The sequence below is a fragment of the Akebia trifoliata genome, chromosome 11 (genome assembly GCF_017979445.1).
Source record: "Akebia trifoliata isolate Shusen 1 chromosome 11, ASM1797944v1, whole genome shotgun sequence".
Taxonomy (NCBI): domain Eukaryota; kingdom Viridiplantae; phylum Streptophyta; class Magnoliopsida; order Ranunculales; family Lardizabalaceae; genus Akebia; species Akebia trifoliata.
This window is the reverse complement of record NC_141385.1, coordinates 5,258,913-5,276,193: the sequence shown is the minus strand read 5'-3', so window position 1 is coordinate 5,276,193 and position 17,281 is coordinate 5,258,913. Positions and strand designations below refer to the sequence as shown.

At 34.9% G+C, this 17,281-nt stretch overlaps 1 protein-coding gene, 1 long non-coding RNA gene and 1 pseudogene across 2 annotated transcripts; 2 read left to right on the top strand and 1 right to left on the bottom strand.

Moving 5' to 3' along the window:
• Positions 1-6,283: 6,283 nt before the first annotated feature.
• On the top strand, positions 6,284-6,936 carry LOC147390527 (uncharacterized). The gene is made up of 2 exons (XR_015183172.1): positions 6,284-6,567; positions 6,636-6,936. It is a non-coding gene; the product is annotated as an uncharacterized LOC147390527 (long non-coding RNA).
• A 2,841-nt stretch (positions 6,937-9,777) lies between these two features.
• CIPK20 (CBL-interacting protein kinase 20) lies at positions 9,778-11,158 on the bottom strand. Its single transcript, XM_086459765.1, has one exon. It carries the CDS (start codon positions 11,141-11,143, stop codon positions 9,812-9,814), a length of 1,332 nt encoding a protein of 443 aa, XP_086315891.1. The 5' UTR covers positions 11,144-11,158; the 3' UTR covers positions 9,778-9,811.
• A 4,488-nt stretch (positions 11,159-15,646) lies between these two features.
• Positions 15,647-17,151, top strand: LOC147390525 (phospholipase A1-IIdelta pseudogene; annotated as a pseudogene).
• The last annotated feature ends 130 nt before the right edge of the window (positions 17,152-17,281 follow it).

The window sequence follows — 17,281 nt, the reverse complement described above, 5'->3', positions numbered from 1 at the left end:
AAGTCGTAGTACTTTTATAATTTTGTCGATCTTATAATTTCAAATATTTTAATATATATTTAACTGAGATGAGAGGAAAAAACATAGCTTCTATATTCTATATTACTTGAGAACCGAATATCTTTCTTCTCAGCCGTCCATTTGTTGAGAGCTGAGCCAGCTTGTGTGCGCGTGTGGGTGTGCGTATGAGGCACACCAATCACACCCACTCTACTATTTTATGTTGAATAATGATTTTTTGGACCCCACCTTAACATATGCTCTCATTATAGAATCGCAGATCATTTACCTTAGGATATACATAATCATAAATCTTTTTCTTATGTATCCCGAGGCAAATGATCTACGACTCTATAATGGGGGTGTATGTTAGAGGGGAGGGGAGGGGTCGTCAGAGATTATCATGACTCTTTTATGTTTTTAATTCTTAGTTTGGCTCTAGTTTTTCCTATTAAAATATTGGGTTATTTTGGATTGCTTTAACTAGATATAGATCACCACTTCACATAAAGCCCCCAATTGACATCATATTTCTTCCTAGAAAACTCTAATGTGCTCGTGTGCACTACGGCCAGAACATGACTACCCTACACCTACAGAGCTTTTGTTCGATAAACATCCTGACATATTTCAATAAACAATGACACCCACAATATTTGCACCACCTGTTAAAAGGGTAAATACCACTCTTACGACATAATTGTTAATCAAATATTTCTTCTTTTTCTTTCTTACATTTTGGTCATTGATGTGATTTGAATGGAAGTGTCGGTTGTTGGAAAATTTTCAATCCACGATCTTAGTACATAATTATTTCTTCTTGCATGGAAGCGTAACAAGAGAAAATAATATCCCACTCTTCTTTAAAAAAAGGTCCCCTTCGATATTGTTCTGCCTCTTGAAGTCCAAGCTCAAATAAGAATACTCGACATCTCACAACATTTTTATTTGTTTGGATTAACTATGCTATGAGTCAGAGCATCGTTGAAAACTAAAATTTGAATTATTTTACGATCAGAAATGAGAAAAAAATTCCAAAGAGAACTAACATGCTAGGTCGAAGGTTCCTAATTATATCAGCCATTTTAAAATTGCTCAAAACTATTAAAGCATGATTAAAAAAAAGTTGCACTAAAATAAAAAAATATCCACTAAATATTCTAAACGTTATTGTAGGGTCATTATTTATTGTTACTTTCATCTTTCAATATAACATAATCAAAAAGGCCATAACCATCATAAAAGTAACACTTGCCCACCACCGTTAAATGCATCATCATAACAATGTCTTTTAAAATCATGATTTTGAAAGCAAACATATGTACAAAGAAGAACTTATGGGTTTTTAGCATGTCTTAGGTATTATCACCCATAAATTTTAGCGTAAGCTAGTTATCACGTATTCTATATCTTTGTTCAAAGGATTAAAAATAAAATAAAATAATCTTAAGAAATTATAGGAAGAATGAGTGTAGAGAAACCACTTGGGACTTTCACATTTCAACCACCTAAGTGATTTATTGATTAATTACGGACAAATCTTATGTCCCCATTTGGCTGTTGTGTTGTATGCCTTGAGTCTTTATCCACTTAAAACTAGGTATCAACAGGCTCTACTCATCATTTTATTATTACTAGAGTTTGCTCGTATGGGCATCCACTTTTGAGGTTAAAAAGGAAAAAAAAAGAAATGTAATAAAGTTGGAGGGATATTTTTGAAAAAAATAGTAGAAGAGGAAAGAAAATAAAAAGTTAGAAATGTGTTATTGATAAATGATTATTATTAAAAAGATTGTTGAAAAAGAAAGATAATAAAGTTGGAGACGTATCTTGGAAAGAGAATGAAAAAAGATAGAAGTTATCATTGAGATTTGTGGGGAGATTAAATCCCAAACCCTTGGAAAGAGAACCATTATTTTATTATACTAGAGTTTGCCCCTATATGGGCATCCTCTTTACAGTTAAATGAGTAAAATATGAAAAATAATTAAATTGAAGATATATCATTAAGAAAGAGGTAGATGAGGAAAAACAATAAAGTGAGTTAAATGAGTAAAAGAGGAAAGACAATAAAGTTAGAGAGGTATTATTGAAAATGGGGTAAAAGAAGAAAAATAATAAAATTAGAGGGATATTATTAAAAAACGGAGGAAAAAGGGAAATACAATAAAGTTGAAGGAGGTGAAGAAGAAAAAACAATAAAATGAGTAGTAAAGCCCATTCACTATATTTAGAGGAGACGTTTTAGCCCAAAAACCTATGGCAAAGTGGGTCCTATAATTTTTTTTTATTTTATAGATAGAATAGAAGGCATAGGCATCTTTTTTTAGGTTAAGGGAGTGGCAGAAAAGATAATAAGTTAAAGGGGCATTACCAAAAAAAAAAAAAAAAGGAGGAAGAGGAAAAACAATAAAATTAAGAGGTATTATTGGATAAGAGAGGAGAAGATGAAAAACAATAAAGTTTGAAGAGAGTTATTGTAAAAAAAGAGGAATGGAAATGCAATGTCTAAAGTTGAAAGGGTATCATTGAAAAATAATAGAAGAGAAAGAACAAGGAAAGTAGAGACATTCTTGAAAATGGGAGAAAGAGAAGAGGCAATAAAGGTAAAAAATTTTCCTTTTGAATGCTTTTTTTATATTTTATTTTATGAGATAAAGATCATTAGTAAAAGATGGGATGTGCAAATACAAATGTTCCAAAAGAACTTATTTATAATTAAAAAAAAAGAAGATATTTTTGTAATGAATAATGCTAAAATGACCTCAAGATTAGACCTCATATCTTATAACCTGACGTGAAAGTGTCTGAGAACCATATATATTTTTCTCGGAGATATGAGTGAAAAGACATCTATGGATCCTATCCACTTTCATTTCAAAATGTGTGACATGAGGTCCAATCTTGAGGCCATTCTAGCATAGACTCTTTTGTAATTTTGAAAGCTAACCACATATTTGCTTAGCTTTTAACCAAAATGACTTTGATTAAATGGTGGAGCATTTGTGAGATCCAAATTTTTGGTGTCGAACCACTTCTACTCCGCCTTCTCTTATTCTAATAGTAAAGATTATTATTTTTAAAAAAAGACACAATTTGCCTTAATCAATCAACAACCTTTGATATAGTAAATCACAAGCACCATCCACACCAAATCATTCTAACTTCCATCATGGATTTGAACTTTTAATTCCTTTGTTTATTTCTTATGATCCTAATCCATATTTAAAATAAAAAATCTCCATGTTTCTCGATCCACAAAATGGGACCATGTCAATAGGTCCAAAAGAATGTACCACGAGGCATTATCGAGATGTGGGGATCATGGAGTATTATCTCAAAGCTGTTATATTACCACACCATAAAAATATGAAAAAATCCTATAAGTAATTTTTTTATAAAATCATACAATAAGTGCAGGGTACTAGTAACAAATTCTAATATGTAATGATTTTGCTTCGGGATACATGTGCAGTTGTGTATCCCGAGGCAAAAATCTATGCTTCTTTGCATATGCCACGTTGGTGAGTATATGAATTAATCTATTAGGTTGAGTTACAAAATCAACACTCAATTCCACTTCACTTATGGTGTGATTTTATAACAAAATCAGAGGATTTTTTGTACTTTTATGGTGTGATAGTTCCAATTCACTTAAGAGTGGCATGCTTAGGTTTTGTATATAAATGATACCTTATAATTCAACATCTACTAATATAACATACAATAACCATTATTCATTAGAAATATATCCTCTACCTCCTTAACAAGAAAATTGATTTTTTTGCCGACACTTATTTAAAAATATTATTCTTATTATTTAGGTCTCTATTTCTTACTTATCTCATACACTTCACTTATTTAATAATTAAATTTAAAAATATTTTTATTATTATTTGGGTCTCTCTTTTTTTACTTATCCAATCCACATTTTTCAGAGTCCTCTAGGCCTTAAATAAATAATTATTTAATTATATTAGATTTTAAAATATTATTTTTATTATTTAAGTCTTTTTTCCTTGCTATTCCAATCCACGTTTTTAGGAGTTCTCTAGGTCTAAAATAATTATTATTTAATTATTAATTATTATTATTAAATTTAAAAATATTATTTGGATTTCTTTTTCTTCCTTATTTGGATTAAAGAAGACTCTTATAAAGTTGATTTTCTATCTATTGACCATTCTTACGCAAATTTGTACATCTAATTTTTGAACCCTAGATTGAGTATTTGAAGATGGGGTTTAATTCTTCATATTTCTAGTTATTTTATCGAGCCCTTTTTTCCACTAGATGATTAGCATGTATAGATCCAAGAAATCGAACAAGCTCTCTCATCAAAATCCTAACATTTATGGGACTTAGTGGGGGTACAATGTACCATCCCAATACGACTCGTCTCATGTTTTGATGTTTCCTTCTGACATTGGGTAAAAGACTTAACATCCTCTTTAGGAAAGGGCACTCGCTCATCCTCTCCTCACGAACACACAAGGAGACTCTCTAATGGGCATAACCTGATTCAGCCCAAGACCGGCTTAAGGTGATCATATAGGGGGTTGTCTTGAGTTCTCACGTGTGTATGGGAACGCCTTGAGACATTGTTAGTAAGATAACTACACTGCAGCACCTGTAGGACTACGAGGTTAATATATAGCATCATCGAAAAGTCCTTATGGGGGATAACGGCTATCCCATACCATGTGAAACATATGTGCCGCGAGACTCTTGGGCCAAAACCCACGGGGATTCTGTGATGTATATGGGCCCCCCTGTCACGGCCCTATTCTTTCGAAGTGAGGTCGTGCGGCGCAAGGGGGTTCAATCCACTTGCAAGCCTGTAAAATGATTGTACACCACACACACGTAGGTAGCAAACAAATAAATGAGGTAACACGAGGCAAAGCCCGAAGGCAACTTTGTTGATACATTATTGATTACATGGGGTAACGCATTACAAAAGCAATAGATGCGTTACAAGCAGTAGATGATCCTATGACACGCATCCTATGACACGCGGGGCTTCCACAGAGCTGGGCTTCAAGGGCTTCAACAACGTGGGTGTAGGCCGAGGATTGGGATAGCACTGACACCCTTCCTATAAGGTAGATACTTTTCCTTTCCTAGGTTTCCAGAATGAAACATCAAAAGTGGAGACCGGTCATATTCCCTTATTATGAAAATTCCACTAAGCTAACAAGTGTGCCCTGGCACGGGACTGACATGTACCCTAAGTTAACAGATATGCACTGGTACGGGGGATGACATGGTTTCATAACGAGCCTTACATAATATTACATGGGTGCTCCCGGGTAGCTCCGGGACGAGCTTACACCTAACTCTAGGTGACAAATGATGTGACCGTTACACCCCCTCAACTTTTCATGTTGCATTCGTGTGTGCTATTGAAACACTAAGACATCGTATACGACGTTTGTCACGAAGACTAGTGTTGATGGGGAAACTTCTCGTTGCACGTCTCCACCACATAAATGGAGGCATGATCCAATACTGTGTCCAGTTCCTATACATAGAACGGTGTCTACGTGATTCATTTTGGTTGGAGTATAATTACATTGGGTTGCATGATTAGCTTAGTTAGGAGTCCGAGGTGACTTCAACTCCAACAAAAGCGTGGCACGTAGATATTGTTCCTATTTTATAAGAACGAGACTTCATATTGGATGTTGAGTTGTATAGAGTCACGATTCAATACGGTGTCCCATTCTCATACATAAGAATTGTATCTACGTTGTACGCTTAGGTTGGAGAATAAATATTGTGGGTACAACTTGATCCGGTTCAAACTGAGAACCGAACTGAATTAATGGCTTTGGGTTGGTCTGTATAGATATAAACCAAATCGAGAATCGAACTCATAATGACTTATAATCTTTATAATGATTATTTAGCACATAGATTAATGATTTTATTTTATTAATAAATAAATGACATTTTTTTTATGAATTAATTAATGATTTATCATATAAAATATCATATTCATTATTTATTTATTTTTTTAATTTTCATTAAAAATATGTTGTTTCAGTAGAATTATGAGACATTGGCAAATCGTAGAATCAAATCACATCGAACTTAGATTGGTTTAGTATGGTTCCGTTCTATGGCCATTTCGGTTCAGTTCTGGTCTTTATTTAGTGGACCAACCAATGTTTGTTCGGTTTCAATTTTGCCTCAAATTGAATCAACCCTAACGAAGTTGCTCCCTGATAAATGCATTGGGCTGCTCTTAGTTAGGAGTCCGAGGTGACTTCAACTCCGACTAAAGCGTGCCACATAGACACCTTACCTTTATTATAAAAGCGGGGCACCGTTCTGGATCATATGAAATCTCATTTCGCGTGGTACGAGATGAGATGATTCGAACGAGTCAACTCGATGTAAATGGGTTCCGGGGGTAACTCAGAAAATCGCATTCGCACCCCTCTCAGTCATCAGCAGTAGTCTCTTTACTCGCAGTATCGGAAGATTAAAATAAGAAAGAGATGGCGGGTGAAGAGGTTGGTTCAGTTCTCGTTCGCTTATTCGCCTTTATTGGCGCTGGAGGTATTTATTCTCTCACTCTCTCTCTAGCATTTGATTTGATGATCTATAATCTTTCGTTAATGTGACAGTGATTTGCACCACCTCCATTAATCTGTGGCGTGATCTCGAACGCAAGTCCGCTCAACGAACAGCAGCAGCAGTAATACCAGAGAAGCAGCTCGGAAATATGGTAAAAAAAGCTGTCGAGTAATCTTAGTTAGGGTTTCTTACTTCTATGTAGTTTCACGATTTTATAATATATATTTTTAATTTTGTTCTAAAGCTTTGATTTGAAGAATAAATGCAGGATCTGTATTTGATATTTTGTGTTAGATATGTAGCCTTAAGTATCAAATTATGATATTTAGTGCATGTAAATGATTTTTGCCACGGACTTGGTAATGTGTGATTGAAAATCTTTGCTCATTAGAAAATAGATTTAGTCAGATAATTCTGTGATTTAATATTGGTAGAGTGTCTATGAGATTGAGATGAGAAGAAAAGATGCATTTCATGTCAAATTTCTACTACAAACTTCAATTTTTACCCAAATGTCTCTCGTTTTAGACATGATTTTAAAGTAACTCAAATAAATTTGGATGACAAATAATCTTACCCAACAAACTTTAATAGAATTAGATCTTTTGGATTGTGTGATTAAACCCTTTACGGCTCTAAATGATCCAAATCCTTAAACTAGAAAACCATGGTTTCAAATGACGGTAATTTACTTTTGGACTAGAACTTTCAATCACATTTCCGACCACATAGTTTTGTTTATTATCTCTGGTTTTGTGGTATCAAAAACAACATTGTGAGAGACTTCTTTTACTTATTGTTGCATCCATGCATCAAAGTCCTTTCTTCTTCTAATTGAAGCCAACAAAGATGCTCCTTATAGCCTTCTTCTAACTTTGTTTGCTGATGTTCCTACATAAACAATTAATACACCCAAATATTTTGAATTGAGACACAATGCTATTATTATTATTATTGTTGTTGTTGTTGTTGTTTGGTATGAAGAATTTAGTAACTAATAAAAAGGAAGAAGAGATAATAAGATTGCAGAGAGAAGAACTGCATCAAGACAACTTAATAGAAACAAATATCACAAACCACAAGGTCCCATTTAAAAATCATATTCTTGAAATTGCTGTGTAAAGAATCCCATTAGAACTCATTCTTTCGAAGATCTGACTATTCCTTTCCTTCCAAATGTGCCATAGCAAAGCAAATCTATGCTATTCTTGGGTCAATCTATTTATAAGAATATTGTGGTTTGCTCATTTTTTGGATGCTCGATTTTTTGACAAGTTTCACCCAAATGTTTATTCTTTCTTTCTACAACTTGATTTGTTGCAATATGTTGGAGGAATTTCATATAGAACCTGTGCTTTTTCAAAGAAGATTGAACTATGCAATTTGTCCTTCATAGTCGTTGCTTTCATGTTTTGGGTACAACTCAATATACTTGTGTATTTTTCCATTACTAAGAAATTTGTAATGGGAAGTCTGCAGCACTTTGTTACCCTCAATGACTTATTTGGAACCACCTTACTTTTTCTTCTTCACTAAGTCATTGCTTGAATTGCTTTCAAAGCAAACCAATTGTGTTAGGAGAACAATGTTGCATGAGATAATAGTCTGAGCAGAATCTTTGGTGCGGGCATACCCTCAATCTCCCCCTCCTTCCTGCAACCTTAGGGTGTCAAGTGGACTCCTTCCCCTCTTCATATCTGGGCCTTCCATTGCGTGCTAGATACATAAATAAGGCAATTTGGGACCAAATCATTGAGAGAATAGAGCGAACCAGCAAAGAATAAGGTTGTGGAAATCCAATATCTTTCAAAACAGGGGAAAGTGACTCTTATCAAAAGCACATTGTCAAGCATCCTTGTATACTTTCTTTCCATATTCATAATGCCTAGAACTTTTGAAAGACAGATTGAGAAGATGATTCTGACTTTTTAGGGAAGAATAGGGAGGGAACAAGTAAGTTCCATTTGGTGAAGTGGAGTTAAATTTTCCTTTCAAAGAAGAACGAAGGGTTGGGTGTTTGAAAAATCGGATTACTGAATATGGCTCTTCTGGAAAATAGTTGTGCACGTTCGAAGATGCAAGAGATAGCTTATGGAAGGAAGTGATCAAGGCCAAATATAAGGCGGATTGATTTGTGTGGGAGAGTGGGTTAGTGACATCCTCTCATGGTGTGGTGGTTCAAAAAGAATTTGTAGGAACTTGTTGGAATTTCGCAAAAGTAATATTTTTAGAGTAGGAAAGGGAGCTAGGATAAGATTTTGGGGGACTGTAAGTATGGAGCTTCATCCCGTAGATCACATTTCCAAATCCATTCGTATTGCCCAAAAGAAAAAGGTCCCAGTTAAAGACTTCATGGTTTCAATCTAGAGATTAAATATCGGGGAACATTGGTTCAAAAGAGGCTTTAGTACTTTGAAACAATCCAAAACAAAGGATCCTCGCAACATTGCATTGATGCGTAGATGTTGTTGCAAAAGTCTTTTTTGTTTAATTAATTGAATCTTTTAGAAGTTACAACATTTGCTTAACGGTTAATTTAGTATCGAAACAGTGCGTTTGATACGTTTCAGTATGCTTGGAAAACATTTCGAAACGTCTCCAGTAAAATAATTTTCTTTTTAGATACTGATTTGTTCCACAAAATTTCATGAAAGATTCACAACTTGACAATGTTTCATTCTGCTATGTCTAAAAACCAGAATGTTCTGCCAACACAGAACAAAACATCGAATCATGTGTATCATCACCATTAGGTGAGGACCAAAGACTTCACCAAAAAAAAAAAAATTGAGTGATTTATTTGCTACAAAGAAACACTCAACCTTACCTTTGCTGTTCTCTTTTTTATTTTGTTTGGGTCCTGATCCTTGATTTGGTTTGGGTAGACCTTGTACTAATTGGGGTGATCTCTGCCCTCCCTATGATGGGTCCTTGCTAAAGAGAGTTTCTAGGTTTAATATTGAGCACATCATAGTCATTCATGCTCTAGACTTATATTGGGTTGTGCTTTTCACATCTGTGAAGATTGCTTTAAGAAACATCTTATATTTGCCAAATTCCTGTACATTTATTAGATCTTGAACACAAATTACATAGCAAAATTACAAAAAAACAAAGGAAAACATTAACAGAAGATACCATGCATTAGGATGAAGCTGTGTGGAAGTGCACCCCAACAATCTCCAATCCACAAAAAAAAACCCTTAGGAAGTTGTTGTTGCTGCTTCTATCCTTGCCAAGTCCATAATATATCCTTGAGACAAGGTTTTAAATCTTGGTTACAGAACTTCTCATATTCCATAGTATCACCAGCCATTTTCTTAACCTCTACCATATAAAACGAAGGTGTAACCTCGAAGATTTCCGCATCTATGGCGAGTTGTCCCTTTCTTCCCTCCTTCCTTCCTTGCAATTTCACCAACCCATCCTTCTTCTTCACCTTAAAACGCTCCATCTCTGCTATTTCCTCCAACTTTGATACAATTGTCGATGCGGATTTTGTTGTTGTGAACCTAGACTCCGCCTTGTGATAATTCTCCTTCTCAAACAGACCTGATAGATCGAATCCTGGAGATAGAGATATAATATCAAAGGCATTCAAACAAGTAGGTTTCATGGAGTTCGTGGTCATGGTCTCGCCTCTTTTCTCTGGGTTCTCATCAGAAGTGGATGCAAAGGCCGCATGAACGTCTTGAAGGTTAACCACTCTGTCTTCTTCTTCTTCACGGGATTTCTCAATTAGTTTGAATCCCTTCTTAAACCATGAATTCTCCACGAGCTTTGCCAGAGTGATCCGTGTGCTTGGATTAGGATCGAGGATTCTTGAGAGAAGTTTTCGAACCTCGGGTGGGAACCATTGTGGGCACTTGAAATCCCCTTTACTTATCTTCCTATACATCTCCATCAAATTCAAGTCATGGAAAGGGAGATATCCCGCCAAAAGAACAAAGAGAACCACCCCACAAGACCATATATCGGCTTTCGCACCTTCGTAACCTTTCTTGTTAATAATCTCTGGTGCAACATAGGCTGGTGTCCCACACATTGTATGGAGGAGACCATCTTGCCTCTGCGATTCGCACAAAGCGCTAAGCCCAAAGTCGGAAATCTTAAGGTTCCCATTCTCATCGAGGAGGAGATTCTCTGGCTTGAGATCGCGGTGGTATACACCTCGGCTATGGCAGAAATCAATGGCTCCAATCAATTGTTGGAAATACTTGCGAACCTCGTCTTCCTTGAGCTTTCCTTTCGCGACCTTATTGAAAAGTTCTCCACCCTTCACGTATTCCATCGCAAAATAAATCTTGTTTTTGCTAGCCATAACTTCGTTGAGCCGAACCACATTGGGGTGTTGTACAAGCCGCATCACAGATATCTCCCGCTTTATCTGATCAATCATCCCAACCCTTAGAACCTTCTCTTTATCGATAACCTTAATTGCGACACTCTGACTTGTTCTTAGGTTCCGAGCATGGTAGACCTTCGTTGCAAAGGTACCTTGGCCGAGCATTCGCCCGAGCTCGTACCTTTGCATTAAGATAGTCCCTTTCTTCTCCATTGATATTCCTCCTTCCAAACAAAGCCAAATCAAATAAACTCGAATTATTGAAGAAACTGCCTCTTGCATTATATTCTGTTTTGGCTCTGAAACAGAAATAATTAATGATGGTGATCTTAGGAAGGAGGATAATATGAGAAATTAAACCTGGCCCCTCTTGGGGCAAGTTGAATTAGATTTCTCCTCTTGAGATTTACAAGTAATTTCTAAAATGGAATTGATCTCATATGTACTTTAGCTAACAGAAAAACCAGTCCTAAATATAGTAAAAGTTTGGTTGAATTCTGTATGGAGGTTTATATATGATGCTATTTTAGTAAAACATGGACAGATTATCTCTATCAATATAACTTCCATAGTTCCATGCATTTTTTTTTAAAAATCCAATTATGAACATCAGGTTTGGTTTGAATTTTTTGAAACTTGAAAACAAAGAAACAAGAAATTGCTAACCTTCTCTACAGAGGGTGCTCAAGATCCAAGACTATGTGCGTTTTTGAGAAAAAATTCTCATGTAGAGGAAATATTAGTGTCCATCCTAGGTGTATACTTTAGTTATGTCAACCCAAGATTGAGGCTATTTTATGGTCCTTGAGATCTGTGTAATGTAAATCTTACGATCAAGACGTGGGATTGATCATAGAGATGATTGCCGAGGTATCCTCCTAGGGGGTGGTCACAAACTTTCCTAAAAGGACAAATTAATTTTTGGGTTTTGGGTAGTTTCTTAAAGAAAGAGGATATTGTTTTGTGTGGATGACAAAGGATGGACATGTAGGTTAAATTCATGGAGATTGTCCCATTGTTGGGGAGATTGATTCCAGTCCCATTTACAAGTTAAAAGTTCAAAGAGAGAAAAAGATCTAAAAGAATGTTTGTTCTAAGGTTGTGAACAAAAGTGACTCGTAACAAACATGAAATCCAAAGGTACGGATAAGTTTGACATGACAGTGTTTTAAAATGAGCTGTGATAATCTGACACCCCCCTCTGACATACGCCCTCATCATAGAACCGTAGATCATTTGCCTCGGGCTGCACAAGAACAAGATCTAAACCATTTAAATCTTCGCCAAAATGTAGAAATATTTCTCAATCACTCTTTATAAATCAGGACTCCACTGTGGTCCATAATTGTTAGATTTTCAGTCATCCCATGGCCATGGCTTGATTGCATTATTTGTGCAATCTATGATCTATATAGCTTGACTGGATCAATATCTTTCTATGTTACCACCTCCAATTAGTTTTCAACAAAAATATTGCTTTTTAGGCAGAGAATGACACATAATCCCAAGGGGAGGAGGGGGATATATCTTGGTTGATCTAATATTTATGAAGTGATCTCAATCATATAAATATGAAATTCAATGTTTGTGATTCATATGTATCTATATAACACAAATATCAAGGATATTTATTTTGAGGATAAGTCTTAATCGTTGGATTTCATGTTTACATGAATGGGATTATGTTTTTTTTCCATGTGTCATTCTTTATAGAGTGATTAACAAATCCCAACCCATTTATAAATGATGTAGGACATCTACATGCATGAGGAAGATTAGAGTTTTCAGATCGAGTTGACTCGTTTTCTTTAAGCTATTTCTTGTTTATCAATTGAATCTATTGATTTAAATTAATTTGTGTGTACCATTGAGCAAAAATTCTCAAATTTTTTTAATCTATTGATTCACACGTTACACTACGTTAATAAATATTTTATTAGGGTTCATGTAATCATCACCTAAGATTTTCATCAATAAAGTTTGATCTTTACTCATGCATTTTAATATGATGTAATAAGCACTCAAGACTTCATCAAGTGCAATGTTGTAGCGAAGTAGTAAAATCTCGGGAATCCAAGGTTAATCGACGAAGATTATGTAAAAATTGAATTAAAATACGGCTGAGGTAGAAGAAGATTTGACCTAAACTATTAAACAAATGATTTTTCACACTATTATATGAAATAGAAATTAAAAGATTTAAAATAGAAATTAAAAAGTGCTAAGGTACTGAGGATTCAGTTAAAAAATCATAATTTTATTCGTTCAACATTCCTTTTTTCGGTTAGGTTTGAATAAAGATTATCCTTAACTGATTGATATAACAATTAAATAAAAAATTATTTTCTAAAATATTTTGAAAAATATAAGGTTGCCACATGTTGGACATCCACATACCACATAGATTTCTTAATCAATCATTATATCAATTATTCATAATGAATCAAGAAAATTTTCAAATATTCAATGTGAGAATTGTAGACAAAAATTAAAAAGAATTTATAGATATATAATTAAATAAATAATTAACTCACTTTAAATCAATCCAAAAAATATAAATATTAATCCAACATTATTAATCGAAATAAAATTACAATCTTCGAGTTTAACTATTAGTTTTAATTAGGATTTTAACCAACAAACTCTATAGACGAGCCCATCAAAATTATTGAATAAAACAACTAGAAAAATAAATTAAAAAAATATTAAAGAGAGATTAAAGAAGGAGAGAAATTAGAGAAGAAGAAGAGAAAAATAATTAAAAATGTAGAGAAATAAGTAGTGTTAAGAGAATAGAGAAAGATAAAAATTAATTAAAATAGAAGATAAGAGATATGAGATGAGAGAAATTTAACATGTGAAAGAAAAATAGGGATAAATAGAAACAAGAAAGACTTGGAGAGATGTATATGATCTTTTATCGTGAATGACAAATGGAGAATAATATATTCTTAATTATGAATTAGAAATTTTAAGATTTTAATAGATATAATGAAGTGTGATTTCAATCGGTAGAAGAAGAAGATGCAATTCAAATTAGTTCATAGGGGTGGAGTCAGGATTTTGCTCATGTGGGGGGCAATCAAAAGTAGGAGGTTTTTTTTTTTTGTAAAAGTAATAAAAGGTGAAAAAAAAAAAATCTATGAAGACAATTAAAAGTGGAAGTTTTTTTTTCAGGAGGGGGGCAATGGTGGTAAAAATTTTTTAATCTTCCGATAATATCTATTGCAATAGCTCACTATCCATACGCTTTGAAAATTCTTGTAGGGCCCACAGCCCCCATTGTAAATCTACCAGTTGCGGGTATCTTTTCCTCTTTGCTTCGTTACGTTTAGATGTGTGTGTTGATAGAGAATTTTAAAAGAAAAAAAAAGGTAAATTAGTAAATGCCATTTACATTTAAGGTGGGTAAATAAAGTACTTTTGGTGTGTGTGCAGCAAACAGACGCTCCCTTTTTTTAAAGCAAATAAGACAAGCCAACCAAACCACACATTGTGGGGTCATGCTTAAAAAATTCGTATAAGACAAGCCAACAACTTTCATTAAATTCAACTACCCAATACAGTAGAATGATGATGAATGCAATTGATTTTTAATACGTGACTGACGTGGCAAAAGCACAGAATCACAGATCGTTTTCATGTGTATCCCGAAGAAAAAGATTTATGATTCTGTACCCTTGTCAGATCGACCGCATACCCAAAATCAGGTGCATTCATCATGACTTGTTAACATGTGTCCTAAGGGCACAAAGTAAAGTGCAATGAATACATTTTGAAAATTATAATCGAAGGGTGTTTTTGGTAAAATAAAAGCTTTTTAAGGGGCATTTTCGATACAAAATCCAATTTTCAAAGAGTATTTATTGCACTTTAACAAGTGCCTTTAGGCACCCGTTAATAAAATTCTTTTTTTAAATCCTATTTTCGGATGAATTGGGATCCATTGTCTCCTAAGAATGACTCGTGAAAATAACACATGATGTGAACCCTCTAAATGAAAAATCATTTTATAAGAAAGCCAAATAATTTTAAACAATAACTTAAAACGTGATTTTGGAGAAAATTAATTTTTTTTCCTCTGAAAATGCCTAGTGAATGAAATGCACTTGAATTGCATGTATATTGCCTAATGAAATCATTTTCCTCATGTTTCCCATCTATAAATAAATAGTTGGATGAAGTTGTCGGGGGGAGTAAAGAGGTCACCTATAAGTATAAAATAAATGAGTCGTGCTGGAGTGCACAAACGGAGATACAAAGTGACAAAATGATGTGGTGTCGCACACATTACCATAAATGCTTTTCCACAAGATACAAGTAAAAAATATCTATGGTTATGTGCGTGCCACCGCATCATTTTTGTCACCTTTGCGCATCCGTTTGTGTCATTCCAGCATTTTCCTAAATAATAAGTGAGGAGGAACTGGACTTCATTCTGTAAAATGGAGTGAAAAAAAAAAAAAAAGAGAAAAGAAATGGTATTTCTTAAGGGCATCCAGTATGATGCTCTACATCCCATATTTGTTATCAAATTATCAGGACATTTAACGTTTCCAATACATGTTACCGTCCTTACCATTAAATCACCGAACACCGACCCACACAGTTAATTATGATCTAAATCGATCAATAGATAGATAGACAGATATTTCCTTGGGAACAGCCATAGTTTTTAAAATTCAAAATCTTGAATCAGGTCTTTTGGTTTTTTTCTTTCACTTATGGATTATACATACCAAGCTAGCTGACTAGCTAACAGTGTTTCTTGTCCTCTATGTACAAGAGCAGTGTCAGCTCTTCTATCTTTATAATAAAGGTAAATCACCTTGCATCCATAAACATCTTTCATCTCACTTACATTTTGATCTCTCAGCAAGAACAAGTATACATAGTCATCTATCTTTGTTATGGAGCCAACATGGGAAGAATTATTAGGGAGGAATCAGTGGAAAGGTTTGCTAGAACCTCTAAACCCAAGCCTTCGGAAACTTATCCTTCAATGCGGTGAATTCTGCCAGGCGAACCGCGATACATTTGTTGGAGATCAAAACTCCAAATACTATGGCAAAAGCCGATATTTCAAGAAATCATTCTTTGAAAATGTTCAACTCCAATTGACATCAGATCACTACTTCGTCAATACCTTCCTCTATGCGACGGTCATAGTTGAAAATCAAAATCCCGAAACCAATTGGGCTGGATATATTGCTGTCACCTCTGCTGATCAAGTTAGTAAAAATTTCGGCAGACGTGAAATTTATGTCACATGGCGTAGTACTACGACAGATCTTGAATGGAAAAAGGATGCTGAAAGCGAGCTTGCATCAATGAAGCAAGTGTTGAACCCAATCGACATCAATGATGATTCATTGAAGGTCATGAAGGGTTGGTTCAGCATTTACACATCCGGCAACCCAAAATCGACTATCACCATACCTAGCGCGAGAACTCAACTTCGATCAAAGATTGAAGAATTGGTGAATCGGTACAAAGACGATAATCTAAGCTTAATATTCACAGGCCACAGCCTCGGCGGATGTCTATCGACACTAAGTGCATTTGATATGGTCGAAAATGGGTTGTCACATATCCCTGTAACAGCTTTTATATTTAGCAGCCCAAAAGTCGGGAATAAGGCCTTCAACGACAAGCTCGAGTCATTCCCAAACCTCCGAATTTTGCACACAAAGAATGTGATAGACTTGGTACCGGGCTACCCCATTCAGGTTGCATATGTTCCTACAGGCCTCGAGTTTTTTGTGGACTCTAGGAAGTCACCATACTTGAAGGATTCGACAAAACCCGAAGACTGGCACAACTTGGAAGCTTTGCTCCATATTATTGCGGGTTGGAATGGAAAGGATGGAGAGTTTCAGTTTAAGGTCGAGAGAAGTGTTGGCTTAGTTAACAAGGAAACTGATTTTCTTAAGAAAGAGTGCATGATTCCTAAATCATGGTTAGTTGAGAAGAACAAAGGGATGGTGATTGATGAAGATGGAAAATGGATTGAGGCCCCAGCATCTAAAGAAGACTTCCCTGTCCCTGAGTTTTGAGTACTTTTGCTTTTATGGTTGAATAATTGGAAGCTAGTTGTTCCATGGGTTAGTATTAAATCAGCTACTTTACTAGTCTATTTCTCATTTCTTCCTTCGTTTCCCTTTCCGGGTGAGAAGCTGTCTCAATCACTCACTTGTATGCGTCTACCATTACTTCTAGATTAAGTATTTTTCTATTACATTTAATTCAGAACCAGAAATTTATTCAATCTTCTTCTCTATCTTTTCATAGAAATCAGTACCCATTCTCTCCAACAGAATTATCATAATTTATCACCACTCTCCATCAAAT